The following is a 20,084-nucleotide window of genomic DNA, read 5'->3' as shown; positions in this document are numbered from 1 at the left end:
TTATGGTATTCAAAGGCTTGCGGTTCTGTAGGAACAGATTCTATCGTGGTGTAAAGGCAGCAGTCAGGGAGAGCATGGCAGCAGCAATGGGAAGCTGTCGGATCACATTTTCATCCTCACAGAGTACAGATACGGGGTCAAGACTCTAAACCCTTAACACGTACTCCCTTCAGAAAGAGTCGACTCCTAGAGCTTACGTAACGTCCACATAGCACCCGCAACTGGGGACAAAGTGTGCAAATAAACTAATGAGCCTATGGCGGTCATGTCTCATTCAAACCACACACTGAGTTTACTTAGGACAATGGCTTTTTTTGGATGTGATCCCAGCACTGCAAAATAAATGATTTCAATTCCTCGAAAGGAAGTTTATAAACTCAATTTCTTTGGACTTTGTTACTGGATTATTATTGTTTTCTTTTGTGGTCTCATGTTTCCTTGGCTTATTTTTATTTATTTGGTTTTTCAAGAAAGGTTTTCTCCGTGTAGCTTTCCTGGAACTTTCTCTGTAGACCAGGCTGGCCTCCAACTCTCAGAGATCCACCTGCCTCTGCTGGGACTAAAGGCGTGTGCCACCAACACCTGGCAGGTTTGTTTTAAATTTTTTTCTTATAAACAGTGCATGGTTTTAATGCATCATGTGGAGACTGGGGGCACAGTTCCCCCCTTTTTATCTTAGAAGCTGTTTTTTCTAAAAAAAAAAAATTATTTATTTATTATGTATACAATATTCTGCTTCCAGAAGAGGGCACCAGATCTCATAACAGATGGTTGTAAGCCACCATGTGGTTGCTGGGAATTGAACTCAGGACCTCTGGAAGAACAGTCGGTGCTCTTAACCTCTGAGCCATCTCTCCAGCCCTTGTTTTAAATTTTATTTAAAATAAACATTAAGTTTCTGAGACAGGGTCTCATGTAGCCCAGGCTGGCCTCAAGCTCACTACAAAGTTGAAGGTGGCCCTGAAACTTGCTCTTACTGCCTCTGCAATGTGGGGCAGGCAGGCATGAGCTATCTATCACATACACCCAGCTTTGGTTTTGTTTCCAAGTCTTTCACTACCGAGTAAGTCTAAGAAACTACACCTCCTCTAGATTAATTGTTTTTAAGTATTTTATTTTTTAAGTTTGTGTTTGAGCCTCTGTGTATGTGTACACAGACATGCTGGTTCAGGCATGCTACAGATCATGTGTGGCAGTCAGGGGCTAACTTGGGTGTGAGTCAGTTCTCTCCTCTGACCATGGATCCTGGGGAGCAATCTTACACGGGTTTCCAGGCTTGGAGGCAGAGGGCACCTTAAGCACTGAGCCATGTTTCTGGCTCCTCTCCAGGCTACACTAACTGCCTTTAAGGAGAGAATGCACAGATGAGCCTTGCCAGGGCCTCTGAGCCTCAGACATTTGCTATGGACCTACCTGCTCCTCACACCTGTCCCGTCAGTTCTCCATCCTGAAAAGCCAGGCAAGGTGTCGTTAGCTTCCTGTTTGCTTTCCCTAGTCTGGGTGCCTTCTAGCACCGTCAAGTTGAGCAACTATCTGCCCAAGATACTTGTAGCCACTATCCATGTGGACATGACTGGGGAGCCAGCCTGACTGATCAAGGGAATGGCATACATAGTAATGGGATGCCCGAGGTCCACAGGTGAGGCATCCCAAGTGGCTTCCTGATGAAGTCTGGAGTGGGCTGAAGGCTCCCTGTCTTTCTTCTCTGCTTCCAGCCTTCTCCGACATTCAGCTACACTGGTCACTCACTATCCTGGTTGGGCCAGTTAGAAGGCGGAGCTTTCTACAAAGGTGATGAAGTGAGTGTTCTCTCTGTGCTCTCTGATGGAGTCTTTCCTGGCACCCTGATGTGCCACTCTGGGTGAGGGTATGTGGTTAAAATGAACTTGTCTTACCTTCTTCAGTGTGTCCGTTCAGAGGTTTCCTGTTTGTCTGTGCTGAAACCGCTTCACTGGATTTCTGGCTCCCCAACAAAAGCGCCACCCATGAGGAGTGTGAGAAATGACGCTTCTAAGGATAATGCTCTGTTGTCTTGCTGAAGTCAGCCTCTCTAAGCTGTTAGGATTCTTGTTACATTTGTTTTTATTATTTAAATTATGCACATGTGTGGGGGCATATACACGTGAGTGCAGTTGCCCATGGAAACCACAAGAGGGCGCTGGATCCCTGGGACGGTTGTGACCTGATGAGGATGTTAGCAACAAAACTCAAGTCCTCAGTGAGGCCACTGTCCCAGTCTACTCTTACATCATCATTATTATTATTATTACTTTTTATTTATTTTTAAAGATTGTATTTATTTATTATGTATACAACATTCTGCTTCCATGTATATCTGCACACCAGAAGAGGGCACCAGATCTCATAACAGATGGTTGTGAGCCACCATGTGGTTGCTGGGAATTGAACTCAGGACCTTTGGAAGAGCAGTCGGTGCTCTTAACCTCTGAGCCATCTCTCCAGCCCCCTCTTACATTATTTTTAAGTAAATAAAATATTTTATTTTCTTCAGAGTGCTGGTCACAGTGGACTTGTTTCTCGGTGGTTCACTGTAAAATCATATAATCACTTTCTAACTTACCACATATACCAGGCACCAGAACTCATTTTTAAAAGACATACAAGAGTAGCATTAAAAAAATAAATTTATTTCAAGTATGAAATAATGAGGAACAAGCACATAAGGAAATTATAAAAATAGCAAAAATAAGAACAGGAATGAAGACATCAGACACAGGGGCTGTCCAAGTTATTAACACAAACATTTTCACACAAGACATTTCTCCAACATTCTCAAAAGACAAAAGCTATGTTCATAACATCTTACAAATGCATCAGCTTCTGAGGCCATCTAGTTTTGTTCCTAAAATCATCTGATTAAAATTGACACAGGTGACAATTACTACTAATAAAACCATGACACAAAATTATATCAAATTCTCACCTGATATATTATCCATAACATTCTCTTAAAATACTGAGAACACCATTAGTTTATTTTGCACTATTACATCATATTTTATCCCTTTTCCAAACAGTGACAAACAGTGCACACATATGCTTTTCAAGCATTAAGTATCCCAACTTTCATCTGTGATTTTCAGGAAATCAATCAACAAGTACAAGATTGTTGTAAACAGCACTGTCAATTTAAAAATAGAAACAGTCGGGGGAGACTGTATTTTTGGTTGTTTTCAACCTGTGACATAAATATCAAAAGAAGTTACTGATTACACAGACTCTGCCTGAACTACCGCAGACTGACTAGCAAGGTTAAAAGTTCCCTGTGTGTACACAGGAGCAGTCACACTGTGTGCTCCATTGTCCATGGAGCTCTTCTCTAGCTAGAGTCCTAAGTTCCTGTGCTCCAGTGATTTGGTCTATTCCATTTTGAATGACATTATTTCTAAAAGATTTTTTTTATTTGTTTGTTTTTACTTTTTCAAGACAGGGTTTCTCTGTGTAGCTCTGGTTGTCCTAGAACTCACTTTGTAGACCAGGCTGACCTCGAACTCACAGAGACCCACCTGCCTCTACCTCCCAAGTGCTGGGATTAAAGGTGTGAGCTACCGCTGCCCAGCAAAACATCTTTTAGATCAGTGGTTCTCAACCTTCCTAATGCTGCGACTCTTTTAACACAGTTCCTTAAGGTTGTGGTGACCCCCTAACCATAAAACTTATTTCGTTCCTACTTCATAACTGTAAGTTTGCTACTGCTATAAATCGTAATATAAATATCTGATATGCAGTCCCTGCAAAAGGGTTGTTCTACTCCCCGAAAACCATTGTTTTGGATCACAGTGAAAGCATTTATTTCATGGATCATGAAAATGCTTCCAGAGAGGTTAAATGATGTGTCCAGGGTTACCATGATAGAAACACACCAAGGACTCAGAATTCCCAATCCTGAGTGATATAAAGTTTTCCTAGTACATTTTCCAGTGTCAGATTCCACATAGCTCATAGCAATTTGATGAAACAGAATATCAAAATAAATCAATGCATATTTTGCATAAATCAAAGATACATCTGCTTCAAGCATATTCATTACATGATTGGCTTTTCTGTGTGCATTTTGATATTATGTAAATTTTTCATAAAATTTACAAAATTACACTATTTAAATATTATTGTCAATAAAATGTCAGAACATCAATGACAATTAATTCTCACTGTAAACAAGACACAGTGGTAGGCACTGTGAAAACTCACTTGGGCCCATTCTCCTTGCCCTGAGCATGTAAAAAGAGAGACCATGTCCACAGAGTGGTGACGACATGCACTCTGTGGTGGAGGAGAGCCTGTTCCCAGCACTCACAGAACACGTGACAACTCTCAAGAGAAACACAGCAGCCAGTATTTCAAGGGCTCTCCACAGAATGGAGACACGTGGGCTCTCTGACGTTATCACAGACTCCTTATCTTAGGTATTGCCAAAGGAAACACAGATGTGATGCAAGAAACCATTAGCTATCCTTAACACAGATGATGACATTTTCTTGAAAGGGAGTAAATAGACAATGGGTGGAAAACTATTCTATTTCAAGCTGCACTGAAAAATACAGGATTACCATTTGTCTGTATGAAGGCAGCACAGGGAGGAACTCCAGCCGATCTTTGTGGGCCTCACCCCTTAGCTCACCAGAGTGTAACAGATTTAATCTGTGTATTCAACTATTGTTTTGTGTGGAACAGAATGTGTCACCGCACTGTATAACAAGAGCACACACGATGGGGAAATCTGAGGGCTCCTCTGGAATCCCGATCCCAGCCCTGTCCTCAAGCGAGTTGGGGCCTCCAGATGGTGTTCAGTGCTCACACTGTGATGTCTGCCACGGTCAGCACAGTGATACGACAGCTAACTGGAAACGCATTGGGCATGCTTATGTAGGAACTGCATAGTCTTATGTGTCTTATGGGAACTAGAGCCCCATAAAAAACAAAACATCCTGAAAAAAGTCAGGAATGTTTTCATAGACACAACACACAACTGAAAATAATGGCATTAGATGACGGTAGTGTTAACACGATGTAAGCAACAATAAAACAAAATAATATTCAGAGTTGAGCCCATAATTTCCACGTAAGCGTCCTCACCGCTCACACGGCTCCCTAGGATGCAGCCACACCCTATGCTGAGGGCCAGGTGCTGTGCTCTCTTCAGAGTGAGGATTCTGACTGCTTGGACAGCATCACCACTCTCGGTTTCTGATCCATCAGACTGTCAACTGTCACCTGTAGAAATAATTGACACTGAAGGGATGTATCACACCTGACATGGAATCTAACAGCCAATCGCTGACTGTCTAACAATTGTTGACGGTCTAACAGCCAATCGAGGACTGTCTAACAGTTAATTGTTGACTCAACAAAAAAAAAAGTTACTGATTAAACAAGAATGGTTTCCCATTTACCCTGTAAAGTCAGAGTCAAGCCATTAAAATGCTACTCACAGCTTTAATGTCGCCGTTCGTGAGTCCCATGTTTATGTTGTGCCTTCTCAGGTCAGACTTGATCAACGCTGAAACACAAGCACCGAGAGTTACACAACCTGGTCACTGTCTCCTTTTCTACCATAACATGTAACACACGGTGGTCACGCTGGGATGGTCAGCCCCACAGCTGCAGCTGAGGAGACCCCTCAGCTAGCGAATACAGCGTGTGGGGCGGGGCTGTAGTAAGGGAAGGAGAGTGGTGACTTTAGAATGTCCTCGTGTGGTCGGCTGCATGGACCACAGTACTAACTGAAACAGGAACACAGTGAATTCGGCTCTGAATACGGAGGTTTGAGATGCCCGCGTCCAAGAAGAAGGTGATAAGACAACTTACACACAAGTTAAGTAATTTATACAGTTTTTATAAGTTCTTAGGATTATTTTATTTTACATATATGAGTGTATGGCCTGCATTTATGTCTGTGCAGTACCAGGAGGCCAGAAGAGGGCATTCCATTCTCTGGAACTAGAGTTAGACTCTTGGGAGCTACCCTTTGAGTGCTGGGAATTAAACCTGGGTCTGCTGAGCCATCTCTCCAGCCCCAGAACTGTCTTTTATGCAGAGTAATGGTATTAAATTTGGAATCGCCAAAATGAAAGGACAGACTCACACCCTAAGAGGAAAACTGTGCTCTGCTTCTTATTCTCATTCTTAACTTCTGCAACGCCATGAAACAGCACGGCCCAGAACGGAATACAGGCAGCACACTCAGCACTCACCTGTCAGTATGATGCCCAAGAACATCCAGGCACAGAGGAAAATGTTTCCTGCCATGGGGTCATAGTCTGACATGAGCTTTCCTTGAGCCAATGTGAACCAAATCCCAAATATCTAAAGTAAAATCCGTGAAATCACTTTTGTTAAGTTTGCTGTTTGAAAACAAGGACACCCCCCTCCCCAGAACCCTCCTTAACCGCCTTTCCTTATGACTGGGCTTCTAGAAACAACCACTGAAAATCAGGATTATTAAACCACAAAGTCAGGCCAAGCTCACTGCTCCCTGACCATAGGAATCACCTTGCTTTCTGTGATTTTGTTTGCTCTTTTTTTTGAGACAAAGTCTCATGTAGCCAGCCTAGCCTCAAACACATTACACAGCTAACACTGGCCTTGGAATCCTGGTCCTCCTGCATCTGTCTACCTAGTGCTTGGAATTGCCGCCCCCAATGTGGCTAAGATGAAGCAGAGGGAGGATTACCTGTGCGGCTGCATTGAGGAGCCCAGAGGACGTGCCCTCAGACTCAGGGTAAGTGATCTCAACAGCAAACTCAAAGCCCAGAGGGAGGTAGCCAGTCATGAAGAAGCTAGAAGAGCAAGACCACAAGGTACTGGGTTATGACAGGGGCAGCCACTTTGGCTGATAAGGCTCATCTATTTTTCACCAAAGGCATACCAAAATAGTTAACTTTTTTTTTTTTTTTTTTTTTTTTTGACACAGGGTTTCTCTGTATAGCTTTGAACCCTGTCCTGGAACTCACGCTGTAGACCAGGCTGGCTTCGAACTCACAGAAATCCACCTGTCTCTACTTTCCGTGTGCTGGGATTAAAGGCGTGCGCCACCACTGCCTGGCCAAACATTTTTGTTATAGTTCTAAGGAATTGTACATTCATAAGTAAATAATGGAACTTTTAGAGTACAAAATATCTAAAGAACTTTTGGAGGGCCTTTTGCATGCTCCTTCAGAATCATGGGGGCAGGTGTTATTTCTTCTACACACCTGACACTTACCCAAGGATCCCACCAGTAACGAACACAACAGAGATGTACTGAAGGTCCAGCGTGAAGGTAAATATGAGCATTCCAACGAAAGACAAAATGTACACTATCAGAGTTGTCTGTCTAAAACAAAGACAAAATTATTAATAGTTTCCCTCTGATTTTCCTAGGGCACAGAGAAAAATGGAAACCACTCTTTCTTATCTGTGGATAATGTAGCTAGCTCAACAATAATCTTTCCATAGAAAATAACATTTTTTTTTTTTTTACGTTTAAAAAGACAAGATAAAGTCTGTCTGGAACCTGGCGCTTCCTCAGGAGGGCTCTTTTTAGCTAGAAACAACCTACAAAGCGGTAGGAAGGTTTGTAAAGCATTCATGTAGGTAGACCATTGAAACACTGCCTCCCTAGCCTTAGGCAGATGTGGTGGTACAATGCTGTCATCCTGGCAGTTGGGCAGCTGAAGCAGGATGATGAGCTCCAAACAAGCCTGAGCTACCTAGTGAAACCCATTCTTTAAAGTCAATATATCTTCACTTATGTACCATGCACAGACCTACTGCAACTTACTTGTAGGTTTTGGTGTAATCCAGCCATAAGCCGCAAAGAATAGAGCCCACCATTCCAGCTACCACCAGTGTTAGCCCAATCCTTCCAGCGTTAACCTCTTCTCCCTAAAACAATTTGACAATCAGATATTTCTAATTCAAAATGGTGGTTCATATTCCTATCCATTTACATGGTTACTGGAAATAATCACATAAAATTAAGCACACAATAGAAAGATTCCCTACATGGGCTACAGTTTTGTTTTTGGAGAGGGTGGTTTATTGAAGGTATTTTAAAACAACAGCAACAACAAAAATGATTATAAAATAATAAATAAAAAAGGAAACATTTTCTGGGTACTCCGTGGTTGTACTTACTTTTCGTTAAGACTCTGAAAACATTTATACATGTGCAAACAGAGAGTAAAGGGCAACACTTTTACATAGTAGAAGTGCCAGCTCCTTTTTAAGAGAGAGGCCAGTCTAACCTTGACATTTAAGCTTACATCCCTTACAAGGTTTTGTGTTTTTCCATATAACCAAATTAAGGTTTGCCACAATGCTAATAATCTTTACTTTCAATGTGTGTTTTGCAAATTAGGTTAAATAGGCTTAATAAAAAGTATGGGAGATAGTAATTTTGGATTGCACTTACACACTAAGTCCAGGGGACCAGAGCAAATGAGAACGGTGTGATGTGCCAGGCATCACACCGACAACTCAGGAATCTGGCCCCTCTAACTGTGAGACCCATTCTGCCTTTTGTATCCTGAGTCTGCTTTCTTCAGCTTTTTCTCTCTCTTAGCTGTGGATGGAATGCTGCCTTTTAAAACACAGACATCAGTCTTTTACATCAACAAGGACCCTAAGGCAAATTATACTATACTGTTAAAGACAAAGTCTGGGTCAAGCATACAATTTAAAAACAGAAGCTTGACAGGCATGGTGGCACATGCCTGTAATCCCAGCATTGGGGAGACAGAGGCAGAAAAGTCATTTCAAGTTCTAGGTTAGCCTGGTCTATATAATGAGTTCCAAACACGCCAGTGTTCCATTAAAACCTCTGTCTCAGAAAGCAAAACAAACAAAACTTACCTCATAATATGTCAAAATCATTTGATTTAATAATGTTGAAACTGAATAAAATGCTCCAGTCATAATACCTATGAGGAAAAGAAGTAAGTTCATCATTCTATGAAACAATAAGGAGCACTACGTAATATGTATAATGTGTAATATGTATAATGTGTAACATGTATAATGTGTAACATGTATAATGTGTAATATGTATAATGTGTAATATGTATAATGTGTAATGTGTATAATGTGTAATGTGTATAATGTATAATGTATAATATGTATAATGTGTAATGTGTATAATGTGTAATGTGTATAATGTGTAATATGCATGATATGTAATGTTCTCAGACCATCAAGAAGAGCAAACACCACCACTGTAGCCTTTCACAAAATGGACAGATGGATGGAACACTATGTTTACGAGAGATCCGTGCTGGAATTTCCCCATGGGCAGGGCAAAGTCGATGAAACCGTCAAGAGGTGGGGCCTAGAACAAGGAGATGAGGCCCAGGGGCTCCTCAGAAAGATTCATTTAGGTCTCATGGAGTGAGTCTGTTATTAGCTGAGGTCACTAAACAGCTTGGCCTCCCTGGCACAAAGTCGTATTTTACCCCTGTCATCATGCTCCCAAGGATTCCTCAGCAGCGACTGAGCAGATGGGACGACGTCGTCTTGAACTTTTCAAAGATACACACCTCTTTTCTTTATAGAATATCCAACACTGGACATTTTGTTGTAGCAGCAGAAACGGAAACTAGGATTTTGTTACATTATTTTGATTCAGGCATGTGGATCAGAAATCATGTCTGCACACGTAACTCTGCATATGGCACCACTCAAGCCAACATTTACTGTCAAGTATCACGAGCTACAGCCAGTGGTGCTCAAAGTGCAGCAGGGCTCAATGACAGGGTTTGCCTGGTATGCATAAGCCCTTGGTTTGGTTCCCAGCACCACACCCCACTAAACAACAAACAAACAACCCCTTAAGGAAAACAAAAAACAAAAAAATATCATTAAAACGTAACAGAATGCTTGTCTCAGAGACCTTACGCTTGAAGCAAAGGCTTATATGGCAATTCATGAGAGAATAAAAGAACACAGAGAAGAATGTACACAGCTGGTTTTCAGGAATGTGCCGTCTCAAAGTCTCAAACCCTGGTGTGCCCTCTGTCGAAGGCACTGGATTGGTAATATAGCTGAGATTTAAACTTATTATGTCATCCTCGTTTACTGTAAAGTGTTCAAGCACGCACAGACCACAGTGAATAATATACTCTCTCGTCACTGATCTTTGTCAGGTGTTACCTCAGTGCCATCTTTGCTTCAGGTTAATTTCCCTCTTCTATGCTTTCTTTTCCAAAAGTACTCCTATTTTGATCTTGGAGTTTTTAGTTTCATATGTGTCTTCATGAATAATTAGAATTATTCTGCATATAAACTTTATAAATAGTGTTCATCTATAACTTGGTCTAACCACTCAACTGTTTGTCTTGTGGTTCATAGTGACACTTTGTATTCTAGTTCATTGGTTTTCTCTACTATGTAATAGTCCATAGTGTGAATGTATTTCAATTCAGTTACCTGTTGTCTTATCAATATGCATTTCACAACCTTCCCCCCAGGTTTTCAATATTTAAAGTGAGACTGCAATTGATATTAAGATTTGACTCCTAAACACAGGGTAGGTTTCTCTAAATATATCTGCAAGTAGAACTTCTACATTCTAGATGTAACACTGCACCAGGATTCAAAAAGCATATAGTACTTCCGAGATCTCCTTTTTTATTATTATTATTTTAAAAACATAGAAGAAAAACAAAAACCCCTTTAGGTGCTTTTGCCTTTAGCTCCACACTTAAGTTCATGATTATGCTATGGAGTGCATGAATCGACCTCACTAATGTTCAAGCCACTAATTTCAATAAAAGAATCCATAGTGCTCAATCAATCAATCAATCAATCAGTGTACATGAAGACGGGTGGCGGTGGCGGTGGCGGCACACGCCTTTAGTCCCAGCACTCGGGAGGCAGAGGCAGGCGGATCTCTGTGAGTTTGAGACCAGCCTGGTCAACCAGAGCGAGTGCCAGGACAGCCTCCAAAGCCACAGAGAAACCCTGTCTCCGGAAAAAACAAAAGAAAGAAAAGAAAAATTCAGTGTACATGGTCACCAGTGAGCACAATGCCACTTACCATAACTGAGCAGCAGCAGAACAAAGGGGATGTTTCTGAACAGGTTCCATATGGAAATCTTGTAGGAGTACTCCACAGGAGGGCTGTCTCGCAGAGCTGCCTGAGCCTGACTTGGTGGCAGCAGAGGCTTTTCCGTGAACACTGGGAACATGTGTGAAAAGGATCATACATGACTAATGTACATATATTACACCTACACACTACACACGATTAAATATCTCCTTTCTTAGTGAGAGGAGAGAATCTAGTTTAGAAGTAGTGAGGTAGTCAAAGTCTTTTATGGCAAAGTTTTTTTTTTTGTTTTCTGTTTTTTTTTTTTTTTTTTTTTTATCTTCACTGACTTCTAAGTGAAGAATAGTTTGGCATTTTCCTTTTAGCTCTCTGAAGTAAAACTCAGAGATCTGGCTAATTCATTTGAACTGAAAAACTACTGGCAATGAGATACCTTTGCCCACTGATAACTCCATTTCTATAATCAAGATCAATGTTTACTATATCAAGGATTTGACTTCTAAATTCAGTCCCTTGGGAGAGCGGAATGCTTGGATTCAGTGACCTTCCCATGTCTCTATTACCAGAGACCCCAGATGTACACATCAGCAAATTCATGAAAAATGTAATTTAGAATTCACAGGTAAAGTCAAAAAGTAGGAGAGAAGCACATGGGTGACGTCATGTTTTCTAAAGGAGTGTAATTCTGTGTTTCCCTCCACCTCCCTCCTCTTCTCTCAGAGAAACCGTTACCCAACAGAGCCCCGCCCCTCCTCCCTGTCATCATTTCCCCTTTTCTCTTCTCCCTTTCACAGCAAGTTCTTCTTGGTTGGAAGAGGCCTACTTTACTTGCAATTTGAAGTGGGTTAGGGCTGATGCCTCTGATTGGAAATTTAAAATTAATACTGATTTTGAGACTCTATACAAATTTTAATAAGCAGAATCTCCAGGATGGAATATGAGACTTTAAACACAGAAATTCCTGGACATTCCCAAATACACAGACATATCTAAGAGTTACGGGGGAGTGGCAATCCTTCTAACGCCCACAAAATGTTGAGTCATCTCTCTATTTGCTGATTAAAAATAAAAAATTGAAGTTTTTGTTGGAAAAAATTATGATGTGACTAAAACCAAACTAAGTATATATACATCTATTCCAGAGCTCAGAACTAGTTCAGGAGGGACAGAACTCATAGGTACTTATTTGTAGCATCCTTACATTGGAGCCTGGTGGACACAAAACTTTAGCTGCTGCAATTCTTCCTCTTCCTTTCTCCCTATCTGATCCTTGCACTGTTAGGAGGCCTCGTGTCTGTCCTGCCAGTCTCTCTGTAGCCTAGTTGGGTAGGAGATATATTTCTTTTTGTTAGCATAGGTAATACGAAATTTTCACAGTAGTAAATCAAGGTTTCAGACTATAAATAAATGTAGCCATGAGTCTCCAGTAAATCTTAAATATCTTTCCAAGGTTTTAATTTACTATGGCAAAACAAATCAAAATGAACCAGATGTGGATTAAAACTTACATAAATTAAAAACCATCCCCACCAGTCTTTAGCTCCATTCAGTTATAAGTATCATCCTCTAGTTCCAGAGAGATGAACTATCTCTTGGCAAATGTAACCCGTACCTACCAATGATGTACCGTTAGAAGGGCAGACTTCTGTACCCACTGGCTACACAACATTAGAGGGGCAGACTCAGTGCTACATGAAGCTCTGGCTGTCCTGGAACCCGCTCTGTAGACCAGGCTGGCCTCGAACTCACAGAGATCCACCTGTCTCTGCCTCCTGAGTGCTGGTAAAGAATCTTGAGGCATAAGAACCAACACGTGGTGTGCATCCTCCCACGTTTTGGTGCACGTCTGCCTCACAAATGAGAGGCGAGATTCTCCAAGAATAAGGAATTCGTGTGGATTCAGTGGAAGGGTAGGGTCAGTTGCTAGGATTCCCAGCAGGTTCCATCCACATACACACCCCTCAAGGACAAGGAAGGCCACACAAGGTGAATCTTTAAGGAAGTCTTTGAGGGAGACTGATGAATTCAAGTTTAATGTGTCATGTTACTAAAAACTGCTAAGTATAGACATAAATTAACATGGATTTGGTTGAACTTTTAAGTAATTATCAGTAGAATTTAGAAGGCTGTAAGCTCATCTCTTTTAGTAAATAAGACACCTCAAGCAAGAATTTGCAAATTCAGTTTTCTTCCTCAGCAAATATATCTGACGATGACACAAGTTGCCTTTCTATTTAATGCCACAATTTCCAAACAATAATAATAGTCTCTTGCTTTTTTTTTTTTTTTTTTTTTTGAGACAGGGTTTCCTGTAGCCAAGGAGAACCTTGGACTCCTGATCCTCCAGCCACCGTGATTAATTTTAGGTTGCTTTTATACTGTGTCTAGAGTTATAAGACTAAAAACGTAGGACACTAAGACAGACTGAAAACAAGCCCTTCTTATTCCATTGTTTCTACACCTCCAGTTCTATTTCCACTTTCAACCCATAAGCCACAAGTACATCAATAATTAATTAGATATATAAATAGTTCAATCTTTAATTTCTCAAACTACAAATGATAATAAACCAATAGTCATACCTATTCTATTGTTCTTTCTCCTGTCTTTGAAAACTCAAAAACCTACTTGTAATAGTTTTTATATAGATATACATATCATGTAAAAAAAAACTTCAACTAGAGATATTTTTTAAAATTTTATTTTTATTTTAGACTTATTTTATGTGTATGAGTGATTTGCCTGCATGTTTTTATGTACACCATTAATGTCTGGTGTCCATGGAGCTCAGAAGAGGGCATCAGATTCTCTGGAGCTGGAGTTACAAGTGGCTGTGAGATAGCTAGCTAGCTACATGTGCATGCTGGGAACTGAACCTGGTTCTCTACAACAGCAACAAGTGCAGGAGTGCTCTTCACCTCTGAGCTGTCTTTCCATTGACGATTAATTAAAGACATTTTAACTTTTAACTCCTTGTGTATGTGTGTCTTGGGTTTTGTTCATGTGATTGCAGTGCATACAGAGGTCAGAAATAGAAGTCAAATCCCCTCCCTGTAGCTGGAATTACAGGATGCTGTGAGCCACCCAATGACACGGGTGCTGGGAACAGATTCTGGGTCCTCTGCAAGAGCCACCTCTCCAGTCTTTCTATTTATGAAGATGTCTTATGTAATTAATCATTCATGTCTGTGAAGAGAAGTTCAACTTAACTGAAGATTCAATAAATGGTTGAAAGACATTTTGTACTTAAACCTACTGTAAGCACAAGACCCATTTCTCTGGAGTGTATAGAAGCAGTATTTCCCGCCTCGTCAAGGGAGCGAAATACACCAACCGGAAAAGCAGATTTAAGAGGCTCACCAGTATAGATTTCTTTTAAAACTTTGTTAAAATACTAACAGTACAAGAAAAACTTGCCCTTTCAGCAGTGTGCACAGTACAAATATGCCACTCCCCGGCTAACTGCAAAGATAAAGATTGAGAAGCCAACCACACTCACTGGCATACTTCAGATGCCACTGAGAGAACATTCCGTTCATTATCGAAAGGGCAACTACAGATGTGGGTTGAGCTTCCTATACCTGATCCTGCAGCTCACCTACCCAGGTAATCGGCAGATATTTCTCTGAAAACGCAAACTTCATATCTGGAGATCACAAAATATTAATAATCATAGCAAGGTAAAAGTTTAATATGTAAATCTAAAGCCTAAAGAGATACTGAGTGTCTAACTCAGGCACTACTCCAGTTACAGCAACAGCAATGCATTTTAGATATACCTTGCCTATCTTCTCCCCTAAAATCAAAATTGCTTCCCCTTAAAAACAAACTAAAAAAAAAAAAAAAAAAAAAAAAAAAAAAAAAAAAAAAAAGCAGACCTTCCCAAAGCTTCTTCCAAGCTGGTGATGGCTGCTTGCAGCTGACTCTGACTGACTCCTTCAAAAGACAGGCCCAGACGAGAGGACTCAGGGACGGATGATGGCAGCCGGGCTTTGCTGAAGTGGCCTAACAAGCAGACAGTTGCCACAGTTTGAAATTCTGAACAGCTCATGCTGCCCAGGCTCATTCACAGGTCAACAATTTCAGACCCAGTTAATCTTAAACTGGGGATCCCTAGGGGAATTTCCTATGAAGGGGAAGGTGGTAGCCCATTTGCGTCATTTCAAAGCATGACGGGAACTAGCTGCAGGCTTGGTAAGTACAAGATGCACACCACACACATGAATATGGGCGGGAAGCCAGGCAGCGCGTCTGAAGTGAGCACTTGCCAAGTTGAGTTAGTAAAAAGGCAAATGGGATTGATTAGTCTTCAGACCCTTTAGAATGTTTAAAAAACAAAACAAAACATGGAGTTACCATCGCATATCCCTAGAGCTGTTCCGTTCAGTACCTGGGCGAGACATTGCATGGCAAGAACAAAACAAACAGCATTGGAGACACCATCAGCAAAACTTTGCAGGGTTAGTTATTCTCAAATATTTGTCATGCATTTATCTAAGCCTTAGGACAAACAATTCACTTACCAATTGCTGTTAAAAAAAATAAAAACGTGGAGATAAATGCTGTTCCATAAAACATGGTGTTGATGTTATAAACCAGAAGGTCTGTATCATTCTGTGTGTTGGGCACTAAAACAGGTGGCAACAAAAAGCCAACTGCAGCTCCAAGCTGTAAAATAAACAGTCCCATTAGCAGCTATTAATAGGAAATAAAGAGTATATGTTGCATCTAACAGAACATAAAGAGAAAGAGTAGTAAGTTTAGAGATGCTCTGTAAACCCTAAAAAACCCATTCTAATGTTACCTTTACTTTTGTAAAGGGAAAACTTGCCAAACCTCTCCCCTATATCTGATAAGGCATTAAAAAAACAACATGGGGAAAATATTTCCAAATCATATTTGATGAGGAACTTGCATGCAGAATAAAGAACTTTTATAACCCAACAGCAAAAAGGTGAAAAGACGTTTGTTTTTCCAAAGAAGACACACAAACAGCTAAAAAGAACATGGGGAAAAGTGTCAACACCTTGTTGTTAAGGGAAATACAAATCAAAATTACAATGATACTCCATCTTATATCCACTAGGATGAGTATGATTACAGTAACAGAAAATAAGTATTTACACCAGGTGGTGGTGGCACACAGCCTTTAATCCCAGCATTTGGGAGGCAGAGGCAGGCAGATCTCTGGGAGTTCGAGACCAGCCTGGTCTACACAGTGAGTTCCAGGACAGCCAGTGTTGTTACACAAAGAAACCCTGTCTCAAAAAACAAAAAGAAAACAGAAAAGAAGTGTTCACAAGAATGGGAGAAACTGGAGCCCTTGTAGACTGTAGGTACAAATGTAAAATGATATAGCCACTATGGACACAGTTTGGTAATTTCTTCATAGATTTAACACAGAACTGAAATGATGTTTAATTTCCACTTGTAGGTACATGCCCCCAAACTAAAATCAGATGGTCAAATAAACTATACACAAACACTCACAGCAACCTCATTCACAGACCCAAAACATGGTAATAACCTAGGTTTTCATCTGGCATGTTCACATACTAAAGTATATTCATCTACAAGAAAGAATGAAGTCCTGAGATAGTCTGTATCATGGACTTTGAAACAGAGAACTGAGTCATACAAAAAATACACATTATATGATTTCACCTATATAAAATGTTCAGCATAGACAAATTCATATATGTGGTGACACATTAGAAAGGTTTTGTAATTCACAGTAAACACTGAAGTACTCTGGGAAACCACTGTATTTTCAAAAGTTCTCTCTAGAGACCTGAAAGGTTTAAGAAAGAGCTGCTGATCAGGAACCAGACACACTTTTACCTTTGGAAAATGATTCCATTCTTTCAAGTTTCGATTTCTTTATCTATCAAGTGGGGAAGCTGACAGCTCCTAACCTTACAATGTTAAGCTGGATGACACATGCACAGAGATCACTGTAACGACACCAAGCTCTTAGTGACTGTATGATGCTTCTGAATATAAGTATGCATGACCACTCCATAACTGGGGCTGGAAATGCATGTTTTGTTGTAATGAACAACTGTACAGTTACAGGAGCTAAGGAAGGAATGAAAACCAGGAGAGAAGAGGAAGACCCAGAAATGTCCTGACAAGGGGAAGCCCACCTATAAGTAAATGTTTCCATTTATTATCCATAAAATTGATGCTTGGTAGATATGGAGTTGATAATATTTTTGTTATGATCAATGAAGCATTAATCTTGAATGTAATTTAGAAACAAAAATATCTTAGGAAAACATCCGCAATCCAAATATAAAGCAACAACCACTCAGGTATCAGTAATAAATCATTTTGAATACACAGCAATTACAGTTTAAGTGACCCTTTCTTCTGCATTTTTAGAGAAAGTAAGTAAATCTGACAAAATAAGCACACACATTCAGTTTTTTGGGGGTATTTTAGACCACGATGTTGACCCAAATGAGACTTGAAGTAAGAAAGTAACATTTTCTGGTTACATAGCAGCATGTAGCAATATATGTATAACAAGGGGTATGGATTATTTTTTAAACTAGATTTCTTTCAACTGGATGAATACTAAATATCCTTTACAATGGTAACTTTTACTGGTGTTACAGTGCCCTCTACTACGAACTTAAATTACAATAAGAGAACTAGCCTGAAATTAATAAATACAAACTAGTGTGGTGGCTCATTCCTGTGTTTGGGAGGCTCAAGAGTTTGAAGCCTGCCAGGAGTATACAGTGAATTCCAGGACAGCTCCCCAGAGTGAAAGAAACACTATTTCTAAATAAATAAAAAAATAAATCGTGCTCGAGTGTGTGCCCACACATACAAAAAACAGACCTTTAGCCTAGTATTGCTTCTGGAATTCTAGTGGCATTTAAATTTATGATGGTGGGGGAAACAAGGTCAATTTTTATTGGGGTGGGGTGTTCGAGACAGGGTTTCTCTGTGGGTTTGGAGGCTGTCCTGGCACTCGCTCTGGAGACCAGGCTGGCCTGGAACTCACAGAGATCCGCCTGCCTCTGCCTCCCGAGTGCTGGGAGCAAAGGCGTGCACCGTCACCTCCCTACGAGGTTATTTCTTAAGGGAGCCTTGGCTAACGAAACCACCAACCGTTCCACGATCAGCGATTTGCCTTCCACTGACTGACTGTTACGAGCTAATAACTGAGCTCGGTAACACTGCCAAGTCTCTGATTTCCACCAGAGCAGATACTGTGAACATCCACTTACACCTGTTCGGTACGGACCGGGCTGGGCTCACTGCTAAGACAATTAAATCGGGGCTGTCCCAGAGACAGACAACATGGAAGCAAACTTCCCAGAGCCGCACACCTTCCCTCTGCAGGGGTGACCGTGCGTGCCTGTGTGTGTGTAAGCCAGAGGGCAGCCTTGGCTGCCCTTCCTCAGAGCTGTGCTCCTCACCTGTCACTGCTGTCTGTCACTGCCGCCCGGGAATAAGCACAACCTGCAGCCACCCCCACCCCCCAGCCCGGCTTTCCCGCGGGGCAGGCGCCGGGTCTGCACGCTTCGTCGCCCCGGCCCCGCCCGCTCGCCTGCCCGCTCGCCCGGCAGCATCCCAGTCGCTGCGGTCTTTATTTACCTGATTGCCCAGCACCGCGGTGGCGCAAGCCGTGGACACCTCCTTCGGTCCAAACCACACGGAGGCGATGCGGGAGGGCAAGCCCAGGATGAAGACCTGGGCCACGGAGCACAGGCTCTGCCCCAGCATGGTGACCCAGAAGAGGTGCGGCCGCACGCTGCCGCACTTGACCCAGGAGCCCAGGCAGTTGAGGCCGGAGCCGAGCAGCGCGGTGAGCCGCAGGCCGCGCGTGTCCAGCAGCCAGGTGGCGGGGAAGATGAGCGGCACGTAGGCCAGCATGTACACCATGGACAGCCAGTTGACGTGCAGCGCCGACACGCCGTAGAAGCCCTCGAACACGTTGCTGATGATGCTGTACTGGATCCAGTGGAAGGCGTTCACCAGCGAGTACGCGCTGAAGACCAGCAGCACCGCGAAGCGCCGCGGGGACAGCGCCGTGCGCGCCGAGCGCCTGGGCACCGGGCCGTCCTCGCCGCCGTCCGCCGGCAGCAGCCGGGCCTGGGTCTCCTCCTCCGCCGCCAGCGGGCCCCGCGCACCGCCGTCCGGGGCTGCCGCGATCGCGGGACCGGGCCCCGGGCCTCCGTGCTCCGCCTCGGGCCCGCCGTGCGGCTCCGCGCGCGCCTCCCCGTCCGGGGCGCCCCTCAGCACCGGAAGGTACCCTTGGCCAGCGGGTGCCCGGGCGCCGCGGCCGGCCCCTCCTCGTCGTCGGGCCGCGCCATGCCTCCCGGCTCCCCGCCCCGCCCCCGCTACGCGCCCGGCCGGCTCCACGCTCCCACCCGGCACGGAGGAGCGCTCGCCCGCCACGCCAGGCGCTCAGTGGAGCTGCGCGCGCCGCTCCGGGGCCGTGGGGCTCCCCGCCGGCAGGCCCCGCCCCCAGCGCATCGCGGGGTGACGGCCCGCGGACCAATCGCGGCACGCCCCCGCAGTCCGCACAGCCAATCAGGGAGTCGCCGGGCGGAGGGGCGGGGTCAAGCGTGCGGGGAGGAAAGGGGAGCCCGAGGCGGGCAGGCGGGCGGACGGGCGGGCGGACGGGCGGGTGGGCGAGCGGTGTTCCCGCTCGGGCGCGGTGATCCTGGGGCTGTCCTGGAGGGAGAGCGCCGCCGCCGAAAGCGGTTTCCGCAGGAGCAGGCCCCTGTGCGGCCGGAAGCCGCCCGCCTCCGTGCGCCCAGCCGATGAAGGTGATGGGGCAGGGCGAGTCCCGCCCGCCTCGTCTTCCTCCCAGGCGACCAGGGCCGCAGGAGCCGGGAGCTCCGGAGGGCTTGGGGTCTCCCGGGGCTGCGCGCAGTGTCAGAGTCAGCCTGCTTCTCTGTGGGATGCTGTGTGCAAACACAGGGTGCCGGGCGTTAGATAGACCCGGCCGGCCTGCCTTCCTCCCTCCCTCCCGCGGGTTTTTAAACAAGGTCTCTCTTTGCTGCCCTGCCTGGCC

General features: G+C 43.5%; 1 protein-coding gene across 1 annotated transcript; it reads right to left on the bottom strand.

Moving 5' to 3' along the window:
- Positions 1 to 2,627: 2,627 nt before the first annotated feature.
- Flvcr1 (FLVCR heme transporter 1) lies at positions 2,628 to 19,490 on the bottom strand. The gene is given in 11 exon segments (XM_027418694.2): positions 2,628 to 5,235; positions 5,454 to 5,521; positions 6,216 to 6,327; positions 6,695 to 6,800; positions 7,226 to 7,336; positions 7,784 to 7,887; positions 8,857 to 8,924; positions 11,036 to 11,176; positions 15,571 to 15,715; positions 18,659 to 19,320; positions 19,323 to 19,490. Coding segments are annotated over 11 exon segments (1,647 nt in total). The 5' UTR covers positions 19,378 to 19,490; the 3' UTR covers positions 2,628 to 5,160.
- Positions 19,491 to 20,084: the final 594 nt, after the last annotated feature.

Source organism: Cricetulus griseus, chromosome 5 (genome assembly GCF_003668045.3).
Source record: "Cricetulus griseus strain 17A/GY chromosome 5, alternate assembly CriGri-PICRH-1.0, whole genome shotgun sequence".
Lineage (NCBI taxonomy): Eukaryota > Metazoa > Chordata > Mammalia > Rodentia > Cricetidae > Cricetulus > Cricetulus griseus.
This window is presented reverse-complemented; position numbering and strand designations above follow the sequence as displayed.